At 38.2% G+C, this 24,556-nt stretch overlaps 2 protein-coding genes across 9 annotated transcripts in view; one reads left to right on the top strand and one right to left on the bottom strand.

Annotated features, from left to right (window-relative positions):
* The window catches only part of LOC129179580 (trichohyalin-like), a 33,466-nt gene that overhangs the window by 6,023 nt on the left and 2,887 nt on the right, over positions 1-24,556 (bottom strand). For 2 of the 6 annotated variants that reach the window (XM_054773002.1, XM_054773003.1), the window contains exon 3: positions 1,225-1,322. The exons of 2 other annotated variants lie outside the window; for them this stretch is intronic. In XM_054773002.1, coding sequence (XP_054628977.1) covers positions 1,225-1,322 — 98 coding nt within the window. Of the gene's footprint in view, positions 1-1,224; positions 1,323-15,651; positions 24,546-24,556 lie in introns of those variants that run through there. 2 more of the 6 variants (XM_054773005.1, XM_054773004.1) reach the window with 2 other exon arrangements.
* On the top strand, positions 3,292-10,750 carry LOC129179578 (zinc finger protein OZF-like). 3 transcript variants are annotated; one of them, XM_054772996.1, is made up of 2 exons: positions 3,292-3,559; positions 8,202-10,747. In XM_054772996.1, the coding sequence occupies exons 1-2, from the start codon at positions 3,331-3,333 to the stop codon at positions 9,485-9,487; spliced, it is 1,515 nt and encodes a 504-aa protein (XP_054628971.1). In that variant the 5' UTR covers positions 3,292-3,330; the 3' UTR covers positions 9,488-10,747. The 3 variants fall into 3 exon arrangements, with proteins under 3 accessions (XP_054628971.1, XP_054628972.1, XP_054628973.1); XM_054772997.1 differs by having other exon boundaries at positions 3,326-3,396; positions 8,202-10,750; XM_054772998.1 differs by lacking the exon at positions 3,292-3,559 and adding an exon at positions 4,389-7,907 and having other exon boundaries at positions 8,202-10,750.

Here is a 24,556-nt window from a genome sequence, read left to right as displayed (position 1 = left end):
TGTGTAAATAATGTTTATGCATGATCATTTCTAAATAAATCATTTGTCGAATTCAATGATACTTCTCCGAAATCGTGACTCAGCGTACATAACGCTGACACAAAATGGCGGACAAGACGACACATTCCCCTGCTGAACGCGTATTTGGCGAATAACTGGCAGAAGGACACATGTTTTGTTTGGCCCAAGAAGGCACTCTTTATTTTCTAATTCAATATTTACTAGCAATACGCAATTTACGCTGTGAGCTCCAAGTGTACGTACATAACGGGTCGGACACGAAATTTGGGTGTTAGACTTTTGTTCAAATAATCTTATTTTACTCTCTTATACACAAACAGTCACTTTAGTTGCAGAGTTGAGTAATTATTCTATGAATATATACCATTGTAATCATCATGGGGTTTGTTTTTCCATGGAATTATGTTCTTCAAAATTTCCATCGGCAGTCGGACACGAAGGTTATGTACGTTTCACTAATGATTACACGACAGTTTTTTTTTTTACGCTGAGAATATTTGAATAAAACACATTAGAAACCAATTTCAGACATCATTCTTTAATTCTAAGCAGAAATCATAACAGAATTATCAGAGAAAATATTGTTAATTTCACAACAAAAGTAGACATGCTTTACATGTAACATTTCAATGTCCAAATATAGACACTTTTTTACAACATAGCCGTGCTAGCGCAAAATAAAAACATGAACAGGCTTAATTTATGGTTTGGTAAGCTTCCTCACTCTATAAACGTCAGAGTGATAGGGATAGTACACATTGTTAGAACAACAGTTATAAATACTACTCAAGTGAAGTTGAAGACAGCAAAGGGTACCCTTGATCTGAGCCGTGCACGTACGTGTGTGCACTTTAGGATCACCCTGGAATTTCATCCCAAATATCTCCTGACTTTTTGGGAGTCGTGTGTGTTGTGACGTTACCCGTTACCCATACAGTAGCAACCCGAACGTCATTGATCATGTGACACAACAATAAGACAATATTGTGCCTCATTTAAGGCGTATTCTTGTAGGTTTGGGGTTTTAGTCCCATTCGGATTGCCTGTATAACATTGTCTGAGCTGAAGTGGGTTTGTGTTGTGTCCTGCAGACGCCCAGCAGCAGGAGGCTCCCCCGGCCCCCCACGTTAAAGAGGAAGAGGAGGAGCTCTGGATCACTCAGGAGGGAGAGCGTCTTCCGGGGCCAGAGGAGGCTGACCTCACCAGTTTGCCACTGACTGTTGTCTCTGTGAAGGCTGAAGACGAATCCCAAGAGGACAACCTCTTGGCGCCGCTGTCGGACGATGACGACACCACGTCCTCTGAAAAGGAGACAACTTCACAAACGCACAAGAGACACGACGCCGGCCCCACGTGTTTCACCTGCTCCGTTTGCGGCAAAGGATTCCCCCGGAAGGACACTTTGGTCGCGCACAAGAGAACGCACACTGGAGAGAAACCCTTCAGGTGTTCCGTGTGCGCAAAGAGATTTTCCTACAAGTGCGATTTGACTCGACACATGCGGACTCACACGGGAGAAAAACCCTTCACGTGTTCCATTTGCGGCGAGAGCTACTCTCAGAAGTCCAATTTGCTGGCCCACGAGAGGACGCACACGGGAGAAAAGCCCTTTATTTGCTCTGTGTGCGGCGACGGTTTCTCCCAGAAGATCCACATGGTGGCGCACATGCGGACGCACACGGGCGAAAAGCCTTTCACCTGCTCGCTTTGCGGCAAAAGCTACTCTCAAAAGTCGAAAATGATTGCGCACAAGAGAACGCACACGGGGGAAAAACCCTTCAGTTGCTCAGTTTGCGGCGACGCTTTCGCTCACAGGTTGTCTTTGAACGCACACATGGAAACGCACAATGAAGAAAAACCCTTCAGCTGCTCAGCGTGCGGCGAAAGCTTTTCGTACCGGTCCAGTCTGCACGGACACATGCGGACGCGCCACAGGAAGCCCGTCACCTGCTCGATATGCGGCCGAACGTTCACGCTGAAGAAAATCCTGACCATGCACATGAGAACGCACACGGGAGAAAAACCCTACAGTTGCTCATTTTGCGGCAAAGGATTCACCCAAAACACGCACATGCTGTCGCACATGAGGACGCACACGGGAGAAAAGCCATATTCCTGCTCGCTTTGTGCCAAGACATTCTCTCGACGCGACACTTTGACTGCGCACATGCGGAAGCACAACGGCGAATAGATGCTTTTGAAAAGATTGTGGCGGGTGGAAGTGCATTCCAACTACACAACGTGTACATCAGTGAAATAAAACTACACGCATTCTTGATGGTAAATATGAAACACAATATAGCCTTTTGTGTCTGATAGATGTCTTTGCTGTAACAACGTTTTTCGGTTCTTTTTTGCCAATAAACCTTATTATGTTTCCTTTTTAAATCATCTGTATCGTCAGACACTTTACTTCCAATATAGAAAAAAACACTACTAAACATTGTCAAAATGGTAAATTTATTCTGCCATTTTAGGGGAGCCATATCTGGGATCGTCACATGACTGTCACATGACAATTCCAATTCCAAAATGATGAGTTCAAGTCAAGCACAAAGCTGTATAGGGCCCCTTTTAGGTCATTAACATTAAATACAGGTACATTCATCAGACTAAATTAAAATATATACAGTACACGTGCGTACATATATTTAAATACAATATATACACGCAACGTGAAAAACTGGAAGGCTTAAAAACACACCACTGTTTGAAAAAGCTGCACATTAATGTAATGTAGTAAATACAGTATTGGTTGGTACTACTCCTAAGTCATCTCGATGTCATATCCAAAACGCTGTACACACCAGCAAGACATGCACAACCAACCTTTACTGATTGGCGTCTAAACCGACCAATCGTCCCATTTAATAGTCGCCAAAAATACCACAGAAGGCGGCATTTAAACGGAGAGTCGAATGCAACGACAGAAGGCGACTGGGATTTTAAAAATTACAACGGGGCGCTTTTTATGTCAAAGTGAACATAAGCGGAGAAAAGATAGTATGTGGTCACCACGATGTTAAAATGCACCGAAACTAGCACGACGGAGCCAAAGGGTCCTCAATACCGCCCCAAGATGGCAGCCGTATGCTATCGGGTCACGAACCATACTGGGGATACGTACTTCCGCCGCCATCTTGGAAAAGTATCTACGGTATTTGGTAAGTGACAAAATAGCGTATGACTTTGCGTATGGAGTTAATATGAAATGCGGCATTTATATACGTGACGATTGACCCAGCGGACTTGCCGTAGCATTTTCCGCCATTGGAGCCGTTTGCCTCGTCATATTCGGCTGCCATACGGATGAGACAAAGGGCAACGGCGACGAACAGTAACCGACTCGAAAGCATCATAATGTTCAAAAGATTGGTGAGGGAGCGACTCATGGCGGCTGCTGACGAAATATTCGCGCTGTTTGAAAGAACCATAGCGTCGTACGAGGAGGAACTTTGTCGAACGAGAGAGGAGAACGAGCGACAACGACGCCGACTGGAAATTGTTAGCAAGATTCATACAGTGCTACGCGTTGATGGTATGTTGACCATGATTGTAATTAGAATAAAACGCAGGAAAAAGATTAGGCAAATAAAAACAATTTCTATCAACTTATTTGTGAACAACTTAATATATCAACACAACAACATAAGACAATGTTATATTATCAATAAAGTCGTCGTTATTCTCTTATTGCCTTCTATTAATTGAGATAAATAAAGTCAATAGCACACAATAACGGAACAAAAGCAAAAACGACTATTGTCTCTCATTCAAATCCCCTAAAGGCCGCTTGTGCACAAGTCTGTTAAACACTAACAATACAGGGTTGCGGTACGTAAGGTTACGCAGCACTTCCGCCTATAGTCTGCGACGTATGTCGAGTTTTGATGCAAGTCGGATCTTACACCTTAATTACCCCTAAATCAACTCACTAAAAGACATAAAAGACAGTAATAAAACACTTAATACAAGAATTTATGACAGCATGTTAGAGCCATATTGGGGGGAAAAAAATCGGAGATTTCGAGAATAAAGTAGGAAATTTATGACTCAGATTTTTTTGCGTAAATTTATGAGAAAAAAGTCATCCATTTACTAGAATAAATTTACGCATTTTCTTGTAAATTCACAAGAAAAAAGTTTAGGAAGATAAAGTCGTATATTTACCAGATTAAAGTCGTATTCTAGCATTTGGAAGTAAAATTCAACCTTTTTTTCTTGTAAAGTTATTATTTTTGCGTAAATTTACGGCTTTATTCTCGTAAATGTATTACTTTTTGTCATGCATTTGCGCATTTTCCCTCAGAAATTTACTACTTTATTCTTACGAGAGAAAAGCGTAAATGTACGCATTTTTGTCAAACTTGACGACTTTATTCTTACAAGAAAAAAGTCCTAAATTTGATGATAATGTCGTATATTTACTAGATTAAAGTTGTATTCTAGTATTCAACAATAAAATTAAGGTAAAGGTAATATTCCAACTTTTTTCTTGTAAAGTTATTACTATTTTTTACGGCTTTATTCTCATAAATTTACTACTTTATTCCTACGCATTTTTCTCATAAGTTTACTACTTTATTCTTATGAGAAAAAGTGCGTAAAATTTACAGTAAAGAAAGTCATAAATTTACAATAAATAAAGTTAGCGTTGCCCAAGGCCAAATGTCACGTAAGTCCCCCCCTTTTCATAGCTGTCCCGGGCCATGCCTGTTACAATGGCGTATTCATCTGAGATTTTGAGAATAAAGACGTTCATTTACGAGAAAAAAGTCATAAATTCCCGAGAATAAAGTGGTATATTTACCAGATTAAAGTCGTATTCTAGCATTTCAAAGTAAAATAAAGGTAAAGGTAATATTCTGACTTTTTTCCTCGTAAATTTATTACTATTTTCCTGAAATTTGCGACTTTATTCTCGTAAATGTATGCATTTTTCTCGTAAGTCTACTACTATATCCTTACGAGAAAAAAATGCGTACGTTTACGAGGAAAAAAAAGTCATACATTTACAAGAAAAAAGCCGTAATATTACCGTTGCCCAGATACACGTAAGTCCCCCCCCTTTTCATAGTGCATTTACCACAATAAAGTTGTACATTTACAAGAAAAAACAGTCATTGCCTGAGAAGGGCTAGCTGTCCTAATCTAAATGCTCAACTGCTCTGTTTTGCTGCCACGTTGTAAATAAAAGCTTGCCTGAAGCAAGAGGAAAGCTTCCTTCCTTAAGCGCTGTGCTCTATTTTCCCTCCGACACGTATGACACCATCACACCTCACATTAACACTTTATTCTCCTAATCTCACATTTTCTTTCCCCCATGTGGCCCTAATACTCCATCTGAAGAATTAAGTGAAACTGTAATTAAAAAAATAAATAAAAGCCAAAGCACCAGCAACCTTTCCATCTCAGTAATAAGACCACTACACTGCTCACTTGTTACGGTTGCTAGATGCTGTTGACGGGCCAAAATGAAGTTTTTCATGAATTAATGGGAGCGTGTACGTCGTGAAACCGAGGGCCGCCTGTATGGAAGTATAACAATGTTGCAATAGCAGCAACACAACAAAAGTACGCATGAGAAATGTTATTCATCCATCCGCCCGCCCCCTAGAGCAGGGGTGGCCAAACTTTACCCAGCAAGGGCCACAGTGAAGAATGAAAGGATGCTTGGGCCATTTGATATATTTTAAAAAACTGCATCTCAGTTTTGTGATTGTGATCTATTAATAGTACCAACTCTGCTTTTTATTTATTTTTTTATTTTTTACTCTTTTTTTTTCCCCCTTTCAAATTATTTATATTTCTTCTCGTAATACTATGACTTTTTTTCCAGAATATTTTGCCTTTATTCCCATAACGTGATAACTTTTTCGCCAAACTAATAAAAAAAAAAATGACAACTTAATTCTTTTTTGTTTCTCATAATATTACATTAAAACAATAATGTTTTTTCTTCCATGTTTCTGCTTTATGCTATCAACATGACGTTATTTGTCCCCATAATATTACGGGTTTATTCTCATAAAATTTTGACTTTTTTCCTCGTTAGAACGCGCCTTTTTTCGTTTTTTGTTTTTGTTGTCTCTCCCCCCCCCAACTATTTGTCAATTTTCTTTTCGTAATAATGTCTTTACTCCCATATTTTGACTTTATTCTTGTTGCGTTACAACAATTTCCGCAACCTAATTTTCCAAGAATCACAACTCTGTTTCATTTGGTTTTTCATAGCAGGTTGAATTTTTCACAAATACTTTATTTGTTGTCATAATTACGAGATAAAGTCAAAATTATAAGGATAAAAAGTCAAAATTGTGTGATTAGAAAGTCAAACAAATTATGAGATAAAAACTGGAAATTAAGAGATAAAGTCGCAATAAGTCATAATCAAGAGATAATCATAATTACGAGAAAAGTCAAAATCATGAGATACAAAGTCAGAATTAGATTAAGTTTAAATTATGAGATTAAAAAGTCAAAATTATGCGATTAAAAAGTCATAATTATGAGATAAAGTCATGAGCTACTGTAAGAATGTAATGTGAAATTGTGAGATAAAATCAAATGAGATAAAAAGTCAAAATTATGAGATCCAAAGTCATAATTATGAGAATAGCAAATCATAATTATGAGATTAAAAAGTCACTGAGATAAAGTCAAACCAAATGAGATAAAAAGTCAAAATTGAGATAGTTGCAATTATGAGACAAAAATTCTAAATTAGATGAAAAATTAAAATTATGAAATAAAAAGTCATAGTTATGAGAGTCTAAAATATGAGATGAAAAGTCACAATTCTGAGAGTCATAATTATGACGTTCCATTAATTCATTAAATGAGATAAAGTCATAATTATGAGATTCAAAGTCATGAGATAAGAAAGTCAAACCAAATGAGATAAAAAGTCAAAATTATGACATAAAGCTGCAATTATGAGGCAAAAATTCAAAATTATTTGAGATGAAAAGTTCAAATTATGAAATAAAAAGTCAGATTTATGAGACAAAGTCCTAATTATGAGATAAGTCAAACCAATTGAGATAAAAAGTCGAAATTATTAGATAGTTGCAATTATGAGACAAAAATTCAAAATGAGATAAAAAGTCAAAATTATGTAATAGTCAAAATTTTGAGACAAGAAAGTCATAATAATGAGATGAAAAAGTTCAAATGATGAGATAAAAAGTTAATAATCATGAGAGTATAAAATATGAAATGAAAAGTCACAATTTTGAGATTAAAAAGTCATGAGATAACCAAATGTGATAAAAAGTCGAAATTGTGAGATAAATTCGCAATTATGAGGCAAAAATTCAAAATTATGAGATGAAAAGTTCAAATTATGAAACAAAATGTCCTAATGAGATAAGAGTCATAATTATGAGATTAAAAAAATTCAAATTATGAGATAAAAAGTCATAGTTATGAGATAGTCAAATCAAATGAGATAAAACGTCAAAATTGTGAGATAAAGTTGCAATTATGAGATAAAAAGTCAAAATTATGAGTCATAATTACGTATGCGTTCCATTAATTCATTAAATAATGAAAGTCATAAATATAAGATTAAAAGTCATGAGATACGAAAGTCACCATTATGAGAAAAGTCCTAATCAGATAAAAAGTCGCCTTGGTCACACGGTACTCGGCACATGTGCAGTTTGCATCTCATCATTCTGACTGTTGTTGTCGTCATTAGCTGCTAGCCGGCCAGCGACTGGCTTCACCACACACCAAAGGTAACGCTACATATTGGCGCTGCCGCCAGTGCTGCTGTGGTTTTGCTTTTGGGTTTAGGCGTGGCGTTCCTTTCTATGTTGTTATGTGAATTCAATGCGCCCAGGAAGGAAGTTCTGCTAATGCTTGAAAATGAGCAAAATCCTGTAAGTATGACATGTTAGCATGAATGTGCCTGTTACTACATGCTCACAGCATGAATAGAAGACCATCAGACCTTTTAATAGCTTTCAAGGCGGAACAGGTGTGTCCCATTACGTGCAATAATTAGCTGCCTCCTTTTTTTATGTTTTTAGAACGCACAGAAAGGAGAAAGTTGTGTGTTTGTGTCGCACTTAAGGATTGTAGCAAGAATCCCAAAACAAGTGCACTACAATTCTAGACAATAAGTCCGGATGGGAATGGAGAAGTTGGTAACGTGTGGTTTGTGTAACCTGCAGACGTACCGCAGCTGATTGGGCGTCCAGAAGAACGTCCCGCTCAGGCGCAGGCGGGGAGCTCCATGTTGGAGCCGGATGCTCCCCAGCCCCCCCACGTCAAAGAGGAAGAGGAGGAGCTCTGGATCACCCACGAGGGCGAGCCAGAGGAGGCCGAATTCACTAAGTTGCCACTGACTGTCGTCTCGGTGAAGATCGAAGACGACGATGAAGATAGACCGCAAGCGGACGACCTCATGGCGCCGCTGTCCGACAGCGAGGCTGAAGGCAGGGTTGGTGGAACGCCGAGGAGACGGACGGCGGACGTGAGGGCTCATGCTGACGACAAACACTCTGAACGCGCCAACAGGGAGACGGCGAAAGAACGTTTCATCTGCTCGGTTTGTGGCGAAACCCTGTCTTTCCGAAGTGCTTTGACTCGACACATGCGGACTCACAAGGGGGACAAGCCCTTCAGTTGCTCGGTTTGCAGCAGAACTTTTGCTCGAAAGGACATCTTGATTGAACACAGGAAGACGCACAGCGGAGAGAAAGCCTTCAGCTGCTCAGTTTGTGGCGACAAATTTGCCCACAAGACCACATTGAACAGACACATGAGAAGGCACACCGGAGAAAAACCCTTTCGATGCTCGTTCTGCGGCAAGCTTTTCTCTCAGAAGATCCACATGGTGAAACACGTGGCGATACACACGGGACAAAAGCCGTTCGCTTGCTCGGTTTGCGGCAAAAGCTATGCTCTGAAGTCCAAAATGATGGCGCACAAGAGAACGCACGCCATAAGGAAACCCCTGAGATGTGCTGTTTGTGGCGATAAATTCACACACAGGTTCTCCCTGAATATCCACATGGAAACGCACAAAGAAGAGAAACACTTCAGCTGCCCCGTTTGTGGCAAAGCGTTCTCCCTGAAGAAAATTCTCATCGGACACATGAGAACGCACACGGGGGAAAAGCCGTTTACGTGTGCGCTTTGTGGCAGAGCGTTTTCGCTGAAGAAAATATTGACCGTGCACATGAGGACGCACACGGGGGAGAAACCCTTCAGCTGCTCATTCTGCGGCAAAGGCTTCACACAAAAGGCGCACATGCTGTCACACATGAGGACTCACACAGGGGAGAAACCTTTCAGCTGCTCCATTTGCGGCGACACGTTCTCCCAGACGTCCACGCTGAAAAGACACATGAGGACGCACACGGGAGAGAAACCTTTTCGCTGCTCCATCTGCGGCGAAAGCTACTCCCAAAAGAGGAGTCTGACGGCACACATGCGGACGCACGGCGGAGAATAAGCGTTGGCGCCGAACGGTCGGACCGAGTGAACGCGGATGGTGGAGTTTTCCGCTCACAAAGTGTTCATCAGTGAAATAAAAGTAATGAAACCCTTGATGGCACGCCTTAACACATTAGGAAATGTATGTTTGCTAGACTAGTTCTTTGTCGTACTATGATTCTTGCCAATAAATCTGATCACGGAGGATCAAAGTATGCATTGGTGGTCATTTTGTACTGTTTGTTGAATATAATGAGGTAATTATACACATTATCATCCCTTGATGGCCTGTCATGAGATGGCAATGAGTACTAACCTTTTTAGACTTGCAATTCAACTTGTTGACTACTTTTCCCCAACATTACTTTCCTATAGCGTTATAGAAAATGCTCAGCAGTCCTTTTACAAGAATAAAGTCAAAATATTATGGGAGTAAAGTCATAATTTTAAGAAAAGAATTGACAAGAAGAAAGCTGAAATAGTTGGTTTGGTTTGGTTTATTTGAACATGAAGGTTCCAATGGAATACATCTCATGAATCATCCTTTCACAGTTCCACATGTCCAAAAGGAGTAGGAAGAAGCAAAGCTTATTTAATCCTACCCCCCATCCATTCTACATCTAGTACAGTACATGTAGTTCACTTCCTGCATTCCATGTCATGTTTTCTGTGATAGTCAGGATAATACATAATAGATAACGGTAAGAACCCCCCCCCCCCAAAAACAACAAACTCGACAGAACATCATTGTGATGATCAAGACTCTTCTGCCTTGTATTTAGCAAACATCAACTGCTTGTATTGTTTTTTGAATTTGCTCATCTCTGTACATTGTTTGAGTTCCTTACTCAATCCGTTCCATCATTTAATTCCACACATGGAAATGCTGTGGCTTTTCAGCGTAGTTCTCGCATATACAGTAAATGTTTTAAGTTTAACTTTCCTCTAAGATCATATTTCTCCTCTCTGATTGAGAAATACTGTATGAGGTTTTTGGGTAACGAGTTGTTATTAACTTTATACATTATTGTAAATTAAAAAAGAAAAATCTACAGCAAAAATGAAATGAGAGTAAAGTCCAAATATTCAGGGAAAAAAAGTCACAATTTGACGAGAATAAACTTATAATATGAGGAAAAGTAATGTATTATCTAGTTGGAGTATAGAGTTGACATTTTTTCTAAATTAAAGTAAAAATATGGGAATAAAGTCATAAGAAAAAAAATTACAAGCAGAAAGGACATTTTAAAAAGTTCAAATTTAATGAGAATAAAGTCCACATATTAAGAGAAAAATGTATTATAACCAAAAAAATGTCAATTTTATGATAATAAACTTGTAATATTATGGGGTTAAATAATGTCATTTTAGCAGCATAAGGTAGAAATATTAAAGATTATTTTTAAAAGTCATAATATGAAAAAAAAAAGTTGGATTTTTTGGAAAATTAGGTTGCGGGATAAAGTATTCAAAATATTATGGGAATAAACACCTCTCACCCGCTACATGACACTGTGGGTTCCCTTAGCAGCTCCTTCAGCAGCAGACTGTTACACCCACGGTGTAAGAAGGAGAGGTTCCGCAGGTCCTTCATACCGACCGCTGTCAGGCTCTACAACACCTGCACCACCTGAACCATGTTGTAGTGCTTTACTTTACTGTTCTCTTTACTTGTCTTGCTTGCTTGCTGCTGTAACAAGTAAATTTCCCCGCTGTGGGATAAATAAAGTACATACAATACAATACAATACAATACAATAAAGTCATAGACGAAAGCTGAAATAGTTGGAAATGTAAACAAAAAATACAGCTGAAATGGAAAAAACAGCTAGAATAAAGTCAAAATATTACGAAAAAAATTAAGAAAAAAAGTCAATTTTATGAGAATAAACTCAAACGAGCGTGAGAAAAAATGTCATTTTAGTAGCATAAAGTTGAAATATTAAAGATTATTTTTTAAGTAAGATGAAAAACAAAACAACATTGTAATTAGGTTTCGGAAAAAGTTTTAGCTTTACGGGAATAAAGTCAAAATATCGTGGGAATAAAGTCATATTTACAAAGAGAAAGGAAATAAAAAACATAATTTTGAGAAAAAGGTCTCAATTTTATGAGAATAAACTCGTAAGATTAGGAGGTTAAATCATGTAATTTTAGTAGCAATTAAAGATTATTTTTCAGTCATAATATTATAAAAAAAACAAAGTTGTAATTTTAGGAAAATGAGGTTGCGGAAAAAGTTAAAAATGTTACGAGAATTAAGTCATAATTCCAAGAAAAAAATTACAAGAAGAAAAGTAGAAAAAATGGAAAAAACCCCCCCAGCAGAAATAATTAAAAAACAGCTGTAATTTTATGATAATAAAGTCTAAATATTAAGAAAAAAAAAGTTGTATTATAACAAAAATAAGTCGTAATTTTACGAGAACAAACTTGTAATATGAGGTTCAACTATGTAATTTTAGTAGAAGAGAGTTGAAACAAAGACAAATTGTTGTTTTTTTAAAGCCGTAATGTTTAGAGAAACAAACAAAGCTAAATTAAGTTTTGGAAAATTAGGCTGGGGAATAAAGTTACAATATTATGGGAATAAAGTTATTCTACGAGAAGGCAATTACAAAGATTATTTGCAAAGATAGTTTAAGTACAGTAGACGCCCCTACAACATAAATAATCCGTTCTGAGAACCTTTATGTTAGGGTTTTTATGTTATACGAAGCGTAAAATACAAATACGTAAATAGCCTAATCCGTTCCAAGATCTTCCCAAACTCACCCCTTTGGCACTTCAGAAAACGTTAGCATAAACAGAGTAACATTCCAATATAAAATAAGGTAATAAATAAGATTACTGTAAATGAATAAAACTAAAAAACAAAAACAATCCTACCGTTCACGAGATGTCTTGATCAGGAGCGCAAGTGGAGGCAGGAAGGAGGAGGAGGACTAGCCTGAGTCGAAACGCGACTCAAAGAGTCTAAGAGTCATCTGGTCTCACAGACAAACGCACACGCTCTACACGATAATGCTGTGTGCAACATTTTAATTTGTAACTTAACTTCATTGTTTAAGTTAGTTTCAGGGGGACTACGAAGAGGAAGGAGGTTGAAGGGACAAGCCTGTCTCTCACACAAACTCACGTACGTGCTGGATAAGTCAGCCAATGAGATGAGAGCGGAGTCGGTGCCCCGATAATCAGCCAATGAGATGAGAGCAGAGGCGGTTCCCCGATAATCAGCCAATGAGAGCGTGATGCGTCAGAAGGCATCACCAAGTGTTAGTCTGAACTTGCACCGACTTGAGGCATTAATAAAGTTGATTGGAAAAAAAAAAAGACTTACACTGACTTGACGCTTTATGTTATATGGAATTTCTTCTGTAATACGAAGCAAAAACTTTACATCAATTCTTTATGTTCAGTGGAATTTATGTAAAAGGAGGTTTATGTTATGCGAGGTACTACTATATTGTGAAAATAAACAACAGCAAAAATGTGAAAAAAAGAGCAAAGATGATATGAATAATATGCTTTTCCCCCATGACAAAGCTGATACAACTATACAAATATATACAACTTTTGAGCATATCTTTACAAAATACCATCCTGGCAAAGTTGCATCCTTTCATGTTTCACTATGTGGCCCTCGCTGGAAAAACGCTTGGACACCCCTGATCTAATGTGTAGTAAAGTCATCTCAATTATGTCAACTTCTGGCCAAAAAGATGTTAAAAAAAAAAATAAAAAAGGGTAGAAAACAAGCTGCCAGTTCTAGTGATTGACGCGCACTCCCTCCAATGAGACGCCAAGACTCGCTGGCAAGCCAGCCAATGACAGCGCGGGGAGACCAAGCGAGCGTAACACCCACTGAACTCTATGCGTGGAATGGCCCCGATCGCTTGCTGCGCGTTGGAGGCGCCGAACAACTAAGAGGAGTTGGAGATGCCGTCTTGTGCTGCTATTAATTGCACAAATCGTGATAGTCGTGAAAATGGTGAGAAGGGACTTACATTTCACAGGTAGGTAAATGCTTATAAATCATAAAAATAGATACTTTAAATCTGTAAGCATCTTTTCATCTAAGTAGTTGTAAATGAGCCCCTTATTCTCCTTTAGATTTCCACACTGCAACGTTCAACTTCTAAAGCAATGGGTAGTAAATATGCGGAGAGACAGGTGGATTCCTGCAGCCAGATCGCAACTCTGTTCAAGTCATTTCACCGAGGAGAACTTGGACAGGACCGGCCAGACTGTTAGATTAGGACAAAATGCAGTTCCAACAATATTTGACTTTCCTGATCATCTTCTAAAGGTATGCTAGCATTTAACTTTGATACTACGTAGATCCTTATCATAACAAATACCTTGTCAACACTGAAATTGACTTGTTATGCATTGTAATTTCACACCATAGAGGTAGGAAAAACCTTAAACTGGAGGGAAATTTTGAGATTTGGGTCTAGTAAATTTACTCTGTTTCAATGGAATTTTTGTTCATTCATGTTAATTTTTATACCGAAACATAATGAATGTAGTGAATGAAGATACATGTATGTGTATGCGTGTGGGCTTTTTTGGGTGAAGCAAGATGGCCGACCAATGGCTTCATGCGGTCAGCAGGTACGCCCCTTCCAGTAGTATACAGTGGTATGAAAAAGTATCTGAACCTTTTGGAATTTGTCACTTTTCTGCATAAAATCAGCATCAAATGTGATCTGATCTTTGTCAAAATCACACAGATGAAAAAACAGTGTCTGCTTTAACTAAAACCACCCAAACATTTATAGGTTTTCATATTTTAATGAGGATAGCATGCAAACAATGACAGAAAGGGGAGGAATAAGTAACTGAACCCCCTGCCTAAGGAGACTTAAAGAGCAATTGAAACCAATTTTTACCAAACAATTCAAGTCAGGTGTGTGCCCAATCACTGATGAGTGGTTTAAAGCTGCACTGCCCACTGTACAACACACAGAATGGGTAAGAATTGTCTTGATGAGAAGCATTGTCTGATGTGCACCATGGCTCGCTCAAAAGAGCTGTCTGAAGACCTGCCATCAAGAGTTGTCGATTTGTATAAAGCTGGGAAAGGATACAAAACCATCTCTAAAAGTCTGGATGTTCATCAATCGACAGTCAGAGAAGTTGTCTACAAATGGAGAGAGTTTGGCACTGTTGCTTCTCTTCCAAGGAGTGGCCGTCCACCAAAGATGACGCCAAGAGTTCAGCGCAGAATCCTCAGAGAGGTAAAAAAGAACCCTAGAGTGTCTGCTTAAGACTTACAGAAATCACTGGCACAGTCCGATATCTCTGTGCACACATCAACTATATGTAAAACAATGGCCAAGAATGGTGTTCATGGGAGGACTCCATGGAGGTAGTCACTGCTGTCTGAAAAAACATTGTTGCTTGTTTAATGTTCGCAAAAAGGCACTTGGACACTCCACAGAAGTTTTGGCAAAATATTTTGTGGACTGATGAAACCAAAGTTGAATTGTTTGGGAGGAACACACAACGTCATGTGTGGAGGAAAAATGGAACATCTCACCAACATCGACACCTCATCCCCACCGTGAAGCATGGTGGAGGGGGCATCATGGTTTGGGGCTGCTTTGCTGCCTCAGGGCCTGGACGACTTGCAATCATTCATGGAAAAATGAATTCAAAAGTTTATCAGGATGTTTTGCAGGAAAACCTGAGGCCGTCTGTCAGACAGCGGAAGCTAAAAAGAGGATGGATGCTGCAAAAAGACAATGATCCAAAACACAGAAGTAAATCAACTTCAGAATGGTTTCAGAAGAACAAAATACACGTTCTGGAGTGGCCAAGTCAAAGTCCACACTTGAACCCCATTGAGATGCTGTGGCATGACCTCAAGACAGCGATTCATGCCAGACATCCCAGGAATCTGACTGAACTACAGCAGTTTTGTAGAGAAGAATGGGCCAAGATTAGTCCTGATCGATGTGCCAGACTGATCTGCAGCTACAGGAAGTGTCTGGTTGAAGTTATTGCTGCCAAAGGGGGGGCCACAAAATATTAAATGTGAGGGTTCAGTTACTTATTCCTCCCCCTTCTGTCATTGTTTGTATGCTATCCTCATTAAAATATGAAAATGTAGAAATGTTTGGGTGGTTTCAGTTAAAGCAGACACTGTTTTTCCATCTGTGTGATTTTGACAAAGATCACATCACATTTGATGGTGATTTTATGCAGAAATGTGAGAAATCCCAAAAGGTTCAGATACTTTTTCATACCACTGTAGAGTTCAGTGGTAACACCGCTGCCATCTTGCGGCGGCATTGAAGACTTACTGAGGAATACAGAACTGCAAAGAAGTCCCAATCTTGTGCGCTTCTTCAAGAATCTTTCTGTTTTGTGAGACCAAAGACGCTGTCCCCTTTCAGCTCCAAACTAGAACAACTTTTTCCAACCCAAAAATATAAGCACACCACTCCCGGCTAGCACGGTTAGCACAGCTAGCTAGCGTCTCTCGTCTTGCCAGCGAGGGATGAAAGGATGCAACTTTGCCACTTTGATATTTTGTAAAGCAACTCATGTAGAATACATATGCTAACAAGTTATAGATGTTTCATGAAAAAACTGCATCACAACATGTCATGGCTGAGCTTGAGTGGAAAAAACATCTTATCCTCTCATTTTGTGTGGAAGTGGTACATTTTTGGCTTCTTTGCCTTTCTTCCCCACTCCGTTTGAAACACTTTAACTTTAGAACAAGTCAATTGGAGAGGCTAACGAGTTACAGCAGCTCGCTGGCTGTGTGTTATGTCACCGCAGTGATCCTGTAGCCTGCGCAATGTGACATAAACAAAGAATAATAGGAGTGTAAAGGTGACTATAGGGGTGGTATTTCACGTCTAGGGGGCTCTACCTGCATTTAGAAAGTCAATAAACAGGTTTTCTATGCTCTAATCATGAAAATATTAAAATATCGATATTGAATCACGGAAATTCACTCATCGCGGTCGGGTCTGGCACCAATTAACCGCCATAAACGAGGGATGTCAGTCTATGCCGCTAAAATTACAGTACATTATTTTTCATCACATCACGAGTTCATTCTTGTAAAATTGAAAAAAAAAAAAAATTCTCATAAGAATACTTCGTCTTGTAATATTTTGACTTTGATCATGTGAAATGAGAGCAGTTTTATTCCAACTACTTCAACTTGTGATATATTCCCATATTTTCACTTTATTCTCGGAACTCTAGAACTTTTTCCGCAACGTAATTTCCCCACATTTACAAATCTTCGCTTTTCATATGACTTTTAAAAAATAATCTTTAATATTTTAACTTTATGCTCCTAAAATGAAATTTTTTTGTCACAATCTCATAAATATTGACTTTTTTCCCTTAATATTTTGACTTTTTTCCAGATGTTTTTTTTATTCCAAATATTTCAACTTTGTTTTTTCTCGTAATTCTGAATTTATTCTTGTAACATTCTAACTTTTCCAGCAACCTAATTTTCCAAAACGTACAAATTGACTCATTTTGTTTTTCCATATTATGACTTTTGAAAATCATCTCTAATATTTCAACTTTGTGCTCCTAAAATGACATTATTTTTCCTCCCAATATTGTATGAATTTATTCTTGTAAAATTGCCACTTTTTTGTCTGAAGATTTGAACTTTATTCTCGTCAAATTACAGCTTTTCCAACTACGTTCTTCTTGTAAATGCTTTTCTTGTCATTTTTTACTTTTTTTTTTTCTCCTAATATGTTAATGTATGTAAAATTACGGCATCAAAAATGGATGGATGCTACCAGAACGGCGTTACTTTTTTTTTTCTCATATTACTTTATTTTCGTAAAATTATGACTTAATATTTTGACTTTATTCTTGTGAAATTGATTTGTTTTCTGTTTTCTCGTGAAATTATATATTTTTTTAGAATGTGATGCGGGTCAATAAAAAAAAAAAAAAAAGAAAGAAAAAGAACAAAAAAAAAACAGCCAAGGGCCACAAATGGGGCCCCGGGACGCACTCCGAACACCCCCCTCCCGGGCTAGCCGCTCTTACCATTTGTGGTTTAAAAGAAAAGATTGAAGAAATAAATGTCTACACTTGATATTATCTGAAGTCCATCTCCTCCTCCACAAAAGTGGAGGAGGAGTGGCTGTGTATGTGGATACAAATCTGAATTATAAAGTAGTAAAGAACATGTCAATTGCTATTGATAACATTCTAGAATGCATTATTATTGAAATCAGTAAAGAGAAAAGTAAAAATGTACTAATAAGTTGTACATACAGAACACCTAAGTCTAGCATTGAAATATTAGAGGATTGGATCAAAGCAACATTCAGACACTAGCCAAAAAATAATCTTTGTATGTGGAGATTTCAATATTGACCTTCTAAATTCAAATAACCAAAACAGAATAGATAACTTTATAGATACAATGAACAGTTTAAGTCTTTATCCAAAAATCACCAGGCCAAGCAGAATTACAGATCACAGCGCAACATGAATTGACAACATATTTACCAATGATATCGACGACAACACGACAAGTGGACTGTTAATTAATGATATTACTGACCATCTTCCGGTGTTTACCATTTACAATGAAAACTATAAAAAGAGAAAGAAGGACGATATCAGGACATTCAGAAGATCACATCCAGAGGAAAGTATCAGCGCTTTTAGGAAAGATTTGGAAAAACAAAGACGGGAGTGCGTGTATAGTGAGAATGATGTGAACGAGGCGTATAAAAACTTTCTTAATGTTTACATGAAGTGCTATAACAGACATTGTCCACTGAGAGAAGTATCTAATAAGCAAAGGAAGAGAAATCAGCCATGGATGACCAAGGGACTACTAAACGCCTGTAAGAAGAAAAATACACGATATAGGAGATTTATCATTCAAAACACTAAAGAAGCAGAAAAAATATATAAAACATACAAAAATAAGTTTGCAAACATCCTGAGAGTGTGTAGGAAAGAATATTATAGTCAATTATTAATCAAGAATAAAAACAACACTAGAGCAACATGGGGCATTCTAAACAGTATTATACGGAACGGTGCTAAGAAAGACTACCCTCTTTATTTTATAGATGGAAATGATAAATATGATAATATGAATCAGGTAGTTGAAAAGTTCAACAATTACTTCGTAAATATTGGACCAGATTTGGAAACAAAGATCCCAAATGACCCCCAGTAGAAGAAAGAAATGAGATCATAGACAAGAATCCCAATTCCATGTTCCTCACTAACGTCACACAAAAGGAAATCATAGATATTGTCAATAAATTCAAAGCGAAAACATCAACCGATTGCAACGCAATAGAAATGGAAAGGATAAAAAGGGTTATAAATGAGATTGTACAACCGCTAACGTACCTTAGCAACCTATCATTCCAGACAGGTCAATTCCCAAATAAAATGAAATAGCTAAAGTAGTTCCAATCTTTAAAAATGGAAACAAACATCAATTGATAAATTACCAACCAGTGTCCTTACTGCCACAATTTTCCAAAATCATTGAAAAACTAATAACAGGTTGGACAATTTTATAAACAAAAATGAGTTACTCACGGAGAGTCAATACGGATACAGAAGCAACATTTCAACTTCCATGGCACTGATAGAAATTACAGAGGAAATCACCAACGCTATAGATCACAGAAAGTGCACGGCTGCAGTATTTATGTATTTAACAAAAGCCTTTGACACAATGAATCATGATATTCTAATCACTAAACTAGAAAGGTATGGAATCAGAGGGTTAGTCTTGAACTGGGTTAAAAGCTACTTAGCTGACAGGAGGCAACATGTGAAGCTAGGAGAACATACGTCTGAGGAGTTAAACATATCATGCGGCGTTCCCCAGGGGTCAATCCTAGGACCAAAACTATTCAATCTATATATAAAGGACATCTGTAAAGTCCCAAGAGACCTAAAGCTAGTATTATTTGCAGACGATACAATCGCATTATGTTCTGGAGACAGCACACCAGAGCTAGTACAACAAATCACAGATGAACTAAATCTACTAAAAAGATGGTTTGATAAAAACAGACTATCACTGAACCTCAGTAAAACTAAAGTAATGCTATTTGGTAAGTGTAAAAAGGAAACGTACCAGCAAATACAAATTGATGGTGTAGACATTGACAGGGCGAACCAAAATAAATTTCTCAGGGTTATAATAGATGAGAAGATGAACTGGAAATCTCACATTAAAAATGTAAAACATAAAGTGGCAAGAAACACCTCAATACTGAATAAAGCTAAATTTGTCCTTGACCAAAAAGCACTACATGCGCTCTACTGCTCACTGATATCAGCATATCTAACTTATTGTGTGGAGTTATGGGTAATAACTACAAAAGTGCACTTCAGCCACTAACTGTGCTGCAAAAAAGGTCACTCAGGATCATCCATAATGCTGCTTACAGAGAACACACAAATTCTTTATTTATAAAATCACAATTATTAAAATTTGCGGATCTAGTAAACCTTCAGACGGCTAAAATGATGCATAAAGCAAACAATAACCTTCTACCCAAAAATGTAAAACAATTCTTATCAACAAGAGAGGAGAAATATGATCTGAAAGGAAAATGGAACCTAAAACACCTATATGCACGGACAACACTGAAAACTTTCAGCATTTCTGGATGTGGAATCAAGTTGTGGAATGGATTGAGTGAGGAACTCAAACAAAGCACAACAATGAGCCATTTGAAGAAAAAGTACAAGCAGTTGATGTTCACAAAATACAAAGAAGAAGAGACCTGAACCACTGTGTACATACAATACTACAGTATATCTAACCACTACTATACTGACTACTAACTCTTCATTGTGGAGAGTACATGGTCTGTACTCATTCATCATCAATCAAACACTCTTTCAACCATTCTATCAGTTATTATTATGCCTCTAGCTTCCTTTTAGTAAGTAAAAACCTTGGCTATGATTGCACTACATTGTCATGTAGACCTACAAAGTACACTTGGAAGAACAAGAGGTGAATAAATGTATTGCAACTGATGTGAAACTGATGAGGGGTAGGATTAAATAAGCTTTGCTTCTTCCTACTCCTTTTTGGACATGCAAAACTGTGAACTGTATTGTGTGATGTGCAACTGTTTGACTTGTATGCATGTTCAAGATGAATTAAAACCATGAACCATCTTTAAACATAAAATTCCATAGGCAAAAATGAGCCTTTTTACAGTTATTGTCGCAAATTGAAAATTCTCTCAGGACATGAAACTTCTTGTTCAGTGATGATGCATTCAGTGCAGCAAAAAAGATGGCGGCGTATGCAGTTGAATGAAAGTAACGGCAAAAATCTAAATCAAAAGGACCATTTAGTTTAGTCTTATCCTTCCTGGTCCCCTCCCTCGCATCTTGTCACGTGATCCTCCAGTGTCTGCAAAGTCTTGTTGACAGTTTAGGAAGATCCTCTGTTGGTGCCCTCTTATCTCGGTTGAGCCATCTCAACTGAGAGGCCACAGATTGCCGATGCTGTGAGCGCCTACTGGTCGTAAAGTAGAGTATACTGTATATACTGTAGTATAAAGAGTATGTAAAGTTTTTTTTAAACACAATCTGAACAGGACAACCTCTATTTTCCATCGCGTGTCTGCATGCGCGCTTTTCAACCTCACTTTTTGGCTTTTCCCTTTATTCCCCAGGGGTCACCACAGCAAGTCAAATGGTATGAATGCTTTTGATTTAGCTTTTGCCCTTCCTGACGCAATCCTGGCAGGGAATCAAGCCATTAAAGGCAGAAGCTTGTGCCATTAAATATGAATGTTATGTACTGCTTGTAATCATGTTGTACATTGTTTCATTTTTGAAAAGCGAACAGTAAATTCTCAAAAATGACATTTATAACTGATGGCGCCCAGCTAGCTCTCGCTGTTCAGCCTCATTTCCGGAAGTGGCGTCATCGGGGTGACACGTCGCAGCTAATGCAGTGTATACAAACGCCTCTTGAGGTAGATGGCCGACTTGTTTCAGTACACTTTCTATCAAAATAGTAGTCATGCCAAAAGATTGTGTTGCTGCTGGATATTCATAGCATCCGAGTGATACTGTAAGTATGTTTCCTTTTCCAAAAGAGGAAGGTTTAAGACAACAATGGACTAACCAAGTGCAGAGAACGAGAGACAGATGGACACCCACCTTGAGTTCTGTTCTATGCTGTGATCGTTTCACTGATGACAGCTTTGAAGGAACACCTTTATAAGACAGATTTGTCTTGAAAGTACGGTGTATACGCATTTTGAGAAAGGATGCTATTCCACCGCTACACAGGAACAAATATCAAAACAACAAAGAAAGAGCACTACATCAAAGTTGGTACAAGTGCATAAGTCATGTCTTGTTTGCTAAAGTCTTCTAAACACTATTCCACGATAGCAACAAGGCTGCAAAGCATTAAACATGTTACATAAACATTTTTTCACAGCCATATGTTTGCTGTGGGGGTAGGAGCGGCGGGGGCGAACGCATATACAATCAAACTCCAGAGTAATTTACGCTTACCATTCTGTGTTTTGAAGGCGACCAATCTTCACCTCCATGTCTTAAGGCTTAATCCATGTTCTGCAAGTTCTCCATTTCATTTAAAAAGGTTTCTTCTTCCTCAAAAACTATTGGCACATCACTCAGATCTCCGCTATAATCACTGTAAACATCCTCTGTCTCGTACACCGCCATGCATGTTTGTGTAGCTGAGCGATAGTACTCAGACAATGTCACTTCCGGAAATGAGGCTGAACTGCGAGAGCTAGTTTGTCATGTGTTGCGCCATTAACTTTAATGTCATTTTTGCAAATTTACCATTCGCCTTAAAAAAACAAAAACAACGCAGAACATAACTGGAAAAGCACTGAGAACGCAGACGTCCGGCAAGCCGCATAGTCCCGCCCCCATATTGAGATTTACACCATAAATATTAGTCCTACATTTATTTTATCTACATATTTTGATTCCTTGACCATGAAAACATACCATGGCAGTGTTTGAATGACTTAAAAGAATGCTAACACCTAACATAATATAGTCTTAAGTGTTTGTCTAAGCGCCTACCTCTGAAAATGCTAAAAATGTTAATATAATTATGTTAGCATGCTAACATAAAGATGTGAGCATAATTATGTTAGAATGCTAGTATTCTCATGTTAGCATGCTAACACTTAGCATAATAGCTACCTATGAAAATGACTAAAAATGCTACTGTGCTAATGTTAACATGCTAACACCTAGCATGATAATGCTGTTTATAAATGTGTCAACCCAAGAAAATAGCAAAAAATGATAGTATGCTAAAATTAACATGCAAGCAATGCTAACAGGCTAACATTAGCATGCTAACACATAGCATGATAGCATAATGTACCAAGAAGGCTAAATGTCCCCAAGTGCTCTGGGCCGAGTTGTGCGAAACTCTGTTAGTTTAACCACCGGTAAACCCTTAACCATCGGTTAAATTCTTTAACCGGCCGGTAAACATGCGTTGTTCAAAACATGGTTAGTCATGTCGTTAGTTAACGGCACCGTCAAAGTTAACAGTGTGGTTGACGTTACTGGCCAGCGGCAATACATCCCACAATTCCTCATTTTGTTGACTTCCGGTTTAGAGAAAAAATGATCGTGAAACGATTTAGCAAATTAGAAAAAGAAATTAAAGTAAAATATTAATTATAAGAATATTAAAGTAAGCAATGTTTAACATAGTTTCCAGCTTACCAGCAAAATGAACCTCGGGCCCTGCGCCGGATACCGGAACCACTTAACCAGCTTTCAAAGTAAGAGCCCAGACTTAATTATGTTCAAATCGTATTCTGCAACAAATGAAGCTAAACGTTTTACGAATTAAAACAAGCGAGCAATTCATGAACGACACAATTCAATAAAAAAATTTTTGGTGAAAAATATTTTGCTCAGCACAAGCTGTTCTAGTTTGGAAAAGTACAGAAAGTCGGCTCGCCTTCAAAGTAAATGTCCTAGGGTTCAACTTAATATTGGTGCCAAGATGATAATACGTATAATAACTATTTATGTAGAAACGACACATGAGCAATATTTATCAAATGTATGTTTTTTTTGTTATACACAAGTGTACAGAATACAGCGTTCAAAATTTGACGAAGCTCGATGACTAAGATAGAATTTGCAAGCTTCCCACAGTTCAATAGAATAGTTTCCTTTCAAATCGAAGCATGTTTTTTCTGTCGCGCAAATATAAATCATTTGTCACGTGCTGAAAAGCTGCAGTGCACGTAAGGAGACATGCCAGCACGGCGTCATGAAGGCAGCGTCAGCCGGCAACCCCGTCTTGAGAGTCAACCACCTGTTTAAAAGTTAGCGGTGGTCCTTAGGGTCGGTTCACTTCAACGTCACGTTAACAGCCGGTTAAAGTTAGCCCTGTTTTTTGGACAACAAGATAACGGAGCCGTTAAGGTTAACGGTCGGTTAAGTGTGCTTAACCAATGGTTAAAACACTAACCGAGTTTTGAACAACGTGGCCCTGACTGTTGTTTGTGAAGGTTATGTGCACAAATGCCGAAAATGGCCCTATGTCGCTATGTTAAAGAATCCTTAAAAAAATTCCTGGATCCAGACGGTGATCTGGATCACCCCCAAATGTAATCAGTTCTTCCATATCCCATTTCCGACAATTCCTGAAAATTTCATCCAAATCCACTCAGAACTTTTCAAGTTATTTTGAACACAGGCGAAAAACAGATAAACGCCGGCCAAAGAGCTGCCAAAGCGAATGCATGTTCGAAATAAACGATACTATAAAGACTTTTTGGTTCTCCCTCTCGTGTGTGTTTTCATATGTGACATCATATTGGCCTTTTGAGCAAAACTCTTAGCGCAAACTGAGCAGCTAAACGTTTTTTCTCCGGTGTGCGTTCTCATGGGTGCCACCATGTTCACCTTCCGAGAGAATCGTTTACCACAAACTGGACAACAAAAAGGTTGCTCACCTGTGTGCGTTTGCTTGTGCTGGGTCATGATATCGCTCCGATAAAATGTTTTCCTGCAAACTGAGCAGCTAAAGGGTTTCTCTCCTTGGTGTGAC

The sequence above is a fragment of the Dunckerocampus dactyliophorus genome, chromosome 4 (assembly GCF_027744805.1).
Source record: "Dunckerocampus dactyliophorus isolate RoL2022-P2 chromosome 4, RoL_Ddac_1.1, whole genome shotgun sequence".
Taxonomy (NCBI): domain Eukaryota; kingdom Metazoa; phylum Chordata; class Actinopteri; order Syngnathiformes; family Syngnathidae; genus Dunckerocampus; species Dunckerocampus dactyliophorus.
The sequence above is the reverse complement of the archived record's forward strand: the minus strand, read 5'-3'. Positions and strand labels throughout refer to the sequence as shown.

Bases quoted from the DNA above. Each gene is read 5' to 3' on its own strand.
- LOC129179578 (XM_054772996.1), top strand. From the start codon at position 3,331: ATGAGACAAAGGGCAACGGCGACGAACAGTAACCGACTCGAAAGCATC. The intron at 3,560-8,201 runs GTATGTTGACCA...TGTAACCTGCAG, and splicing joins TACAGTGCTACGCGTTGATG to ACGTACCGCAGCTGATTGGG.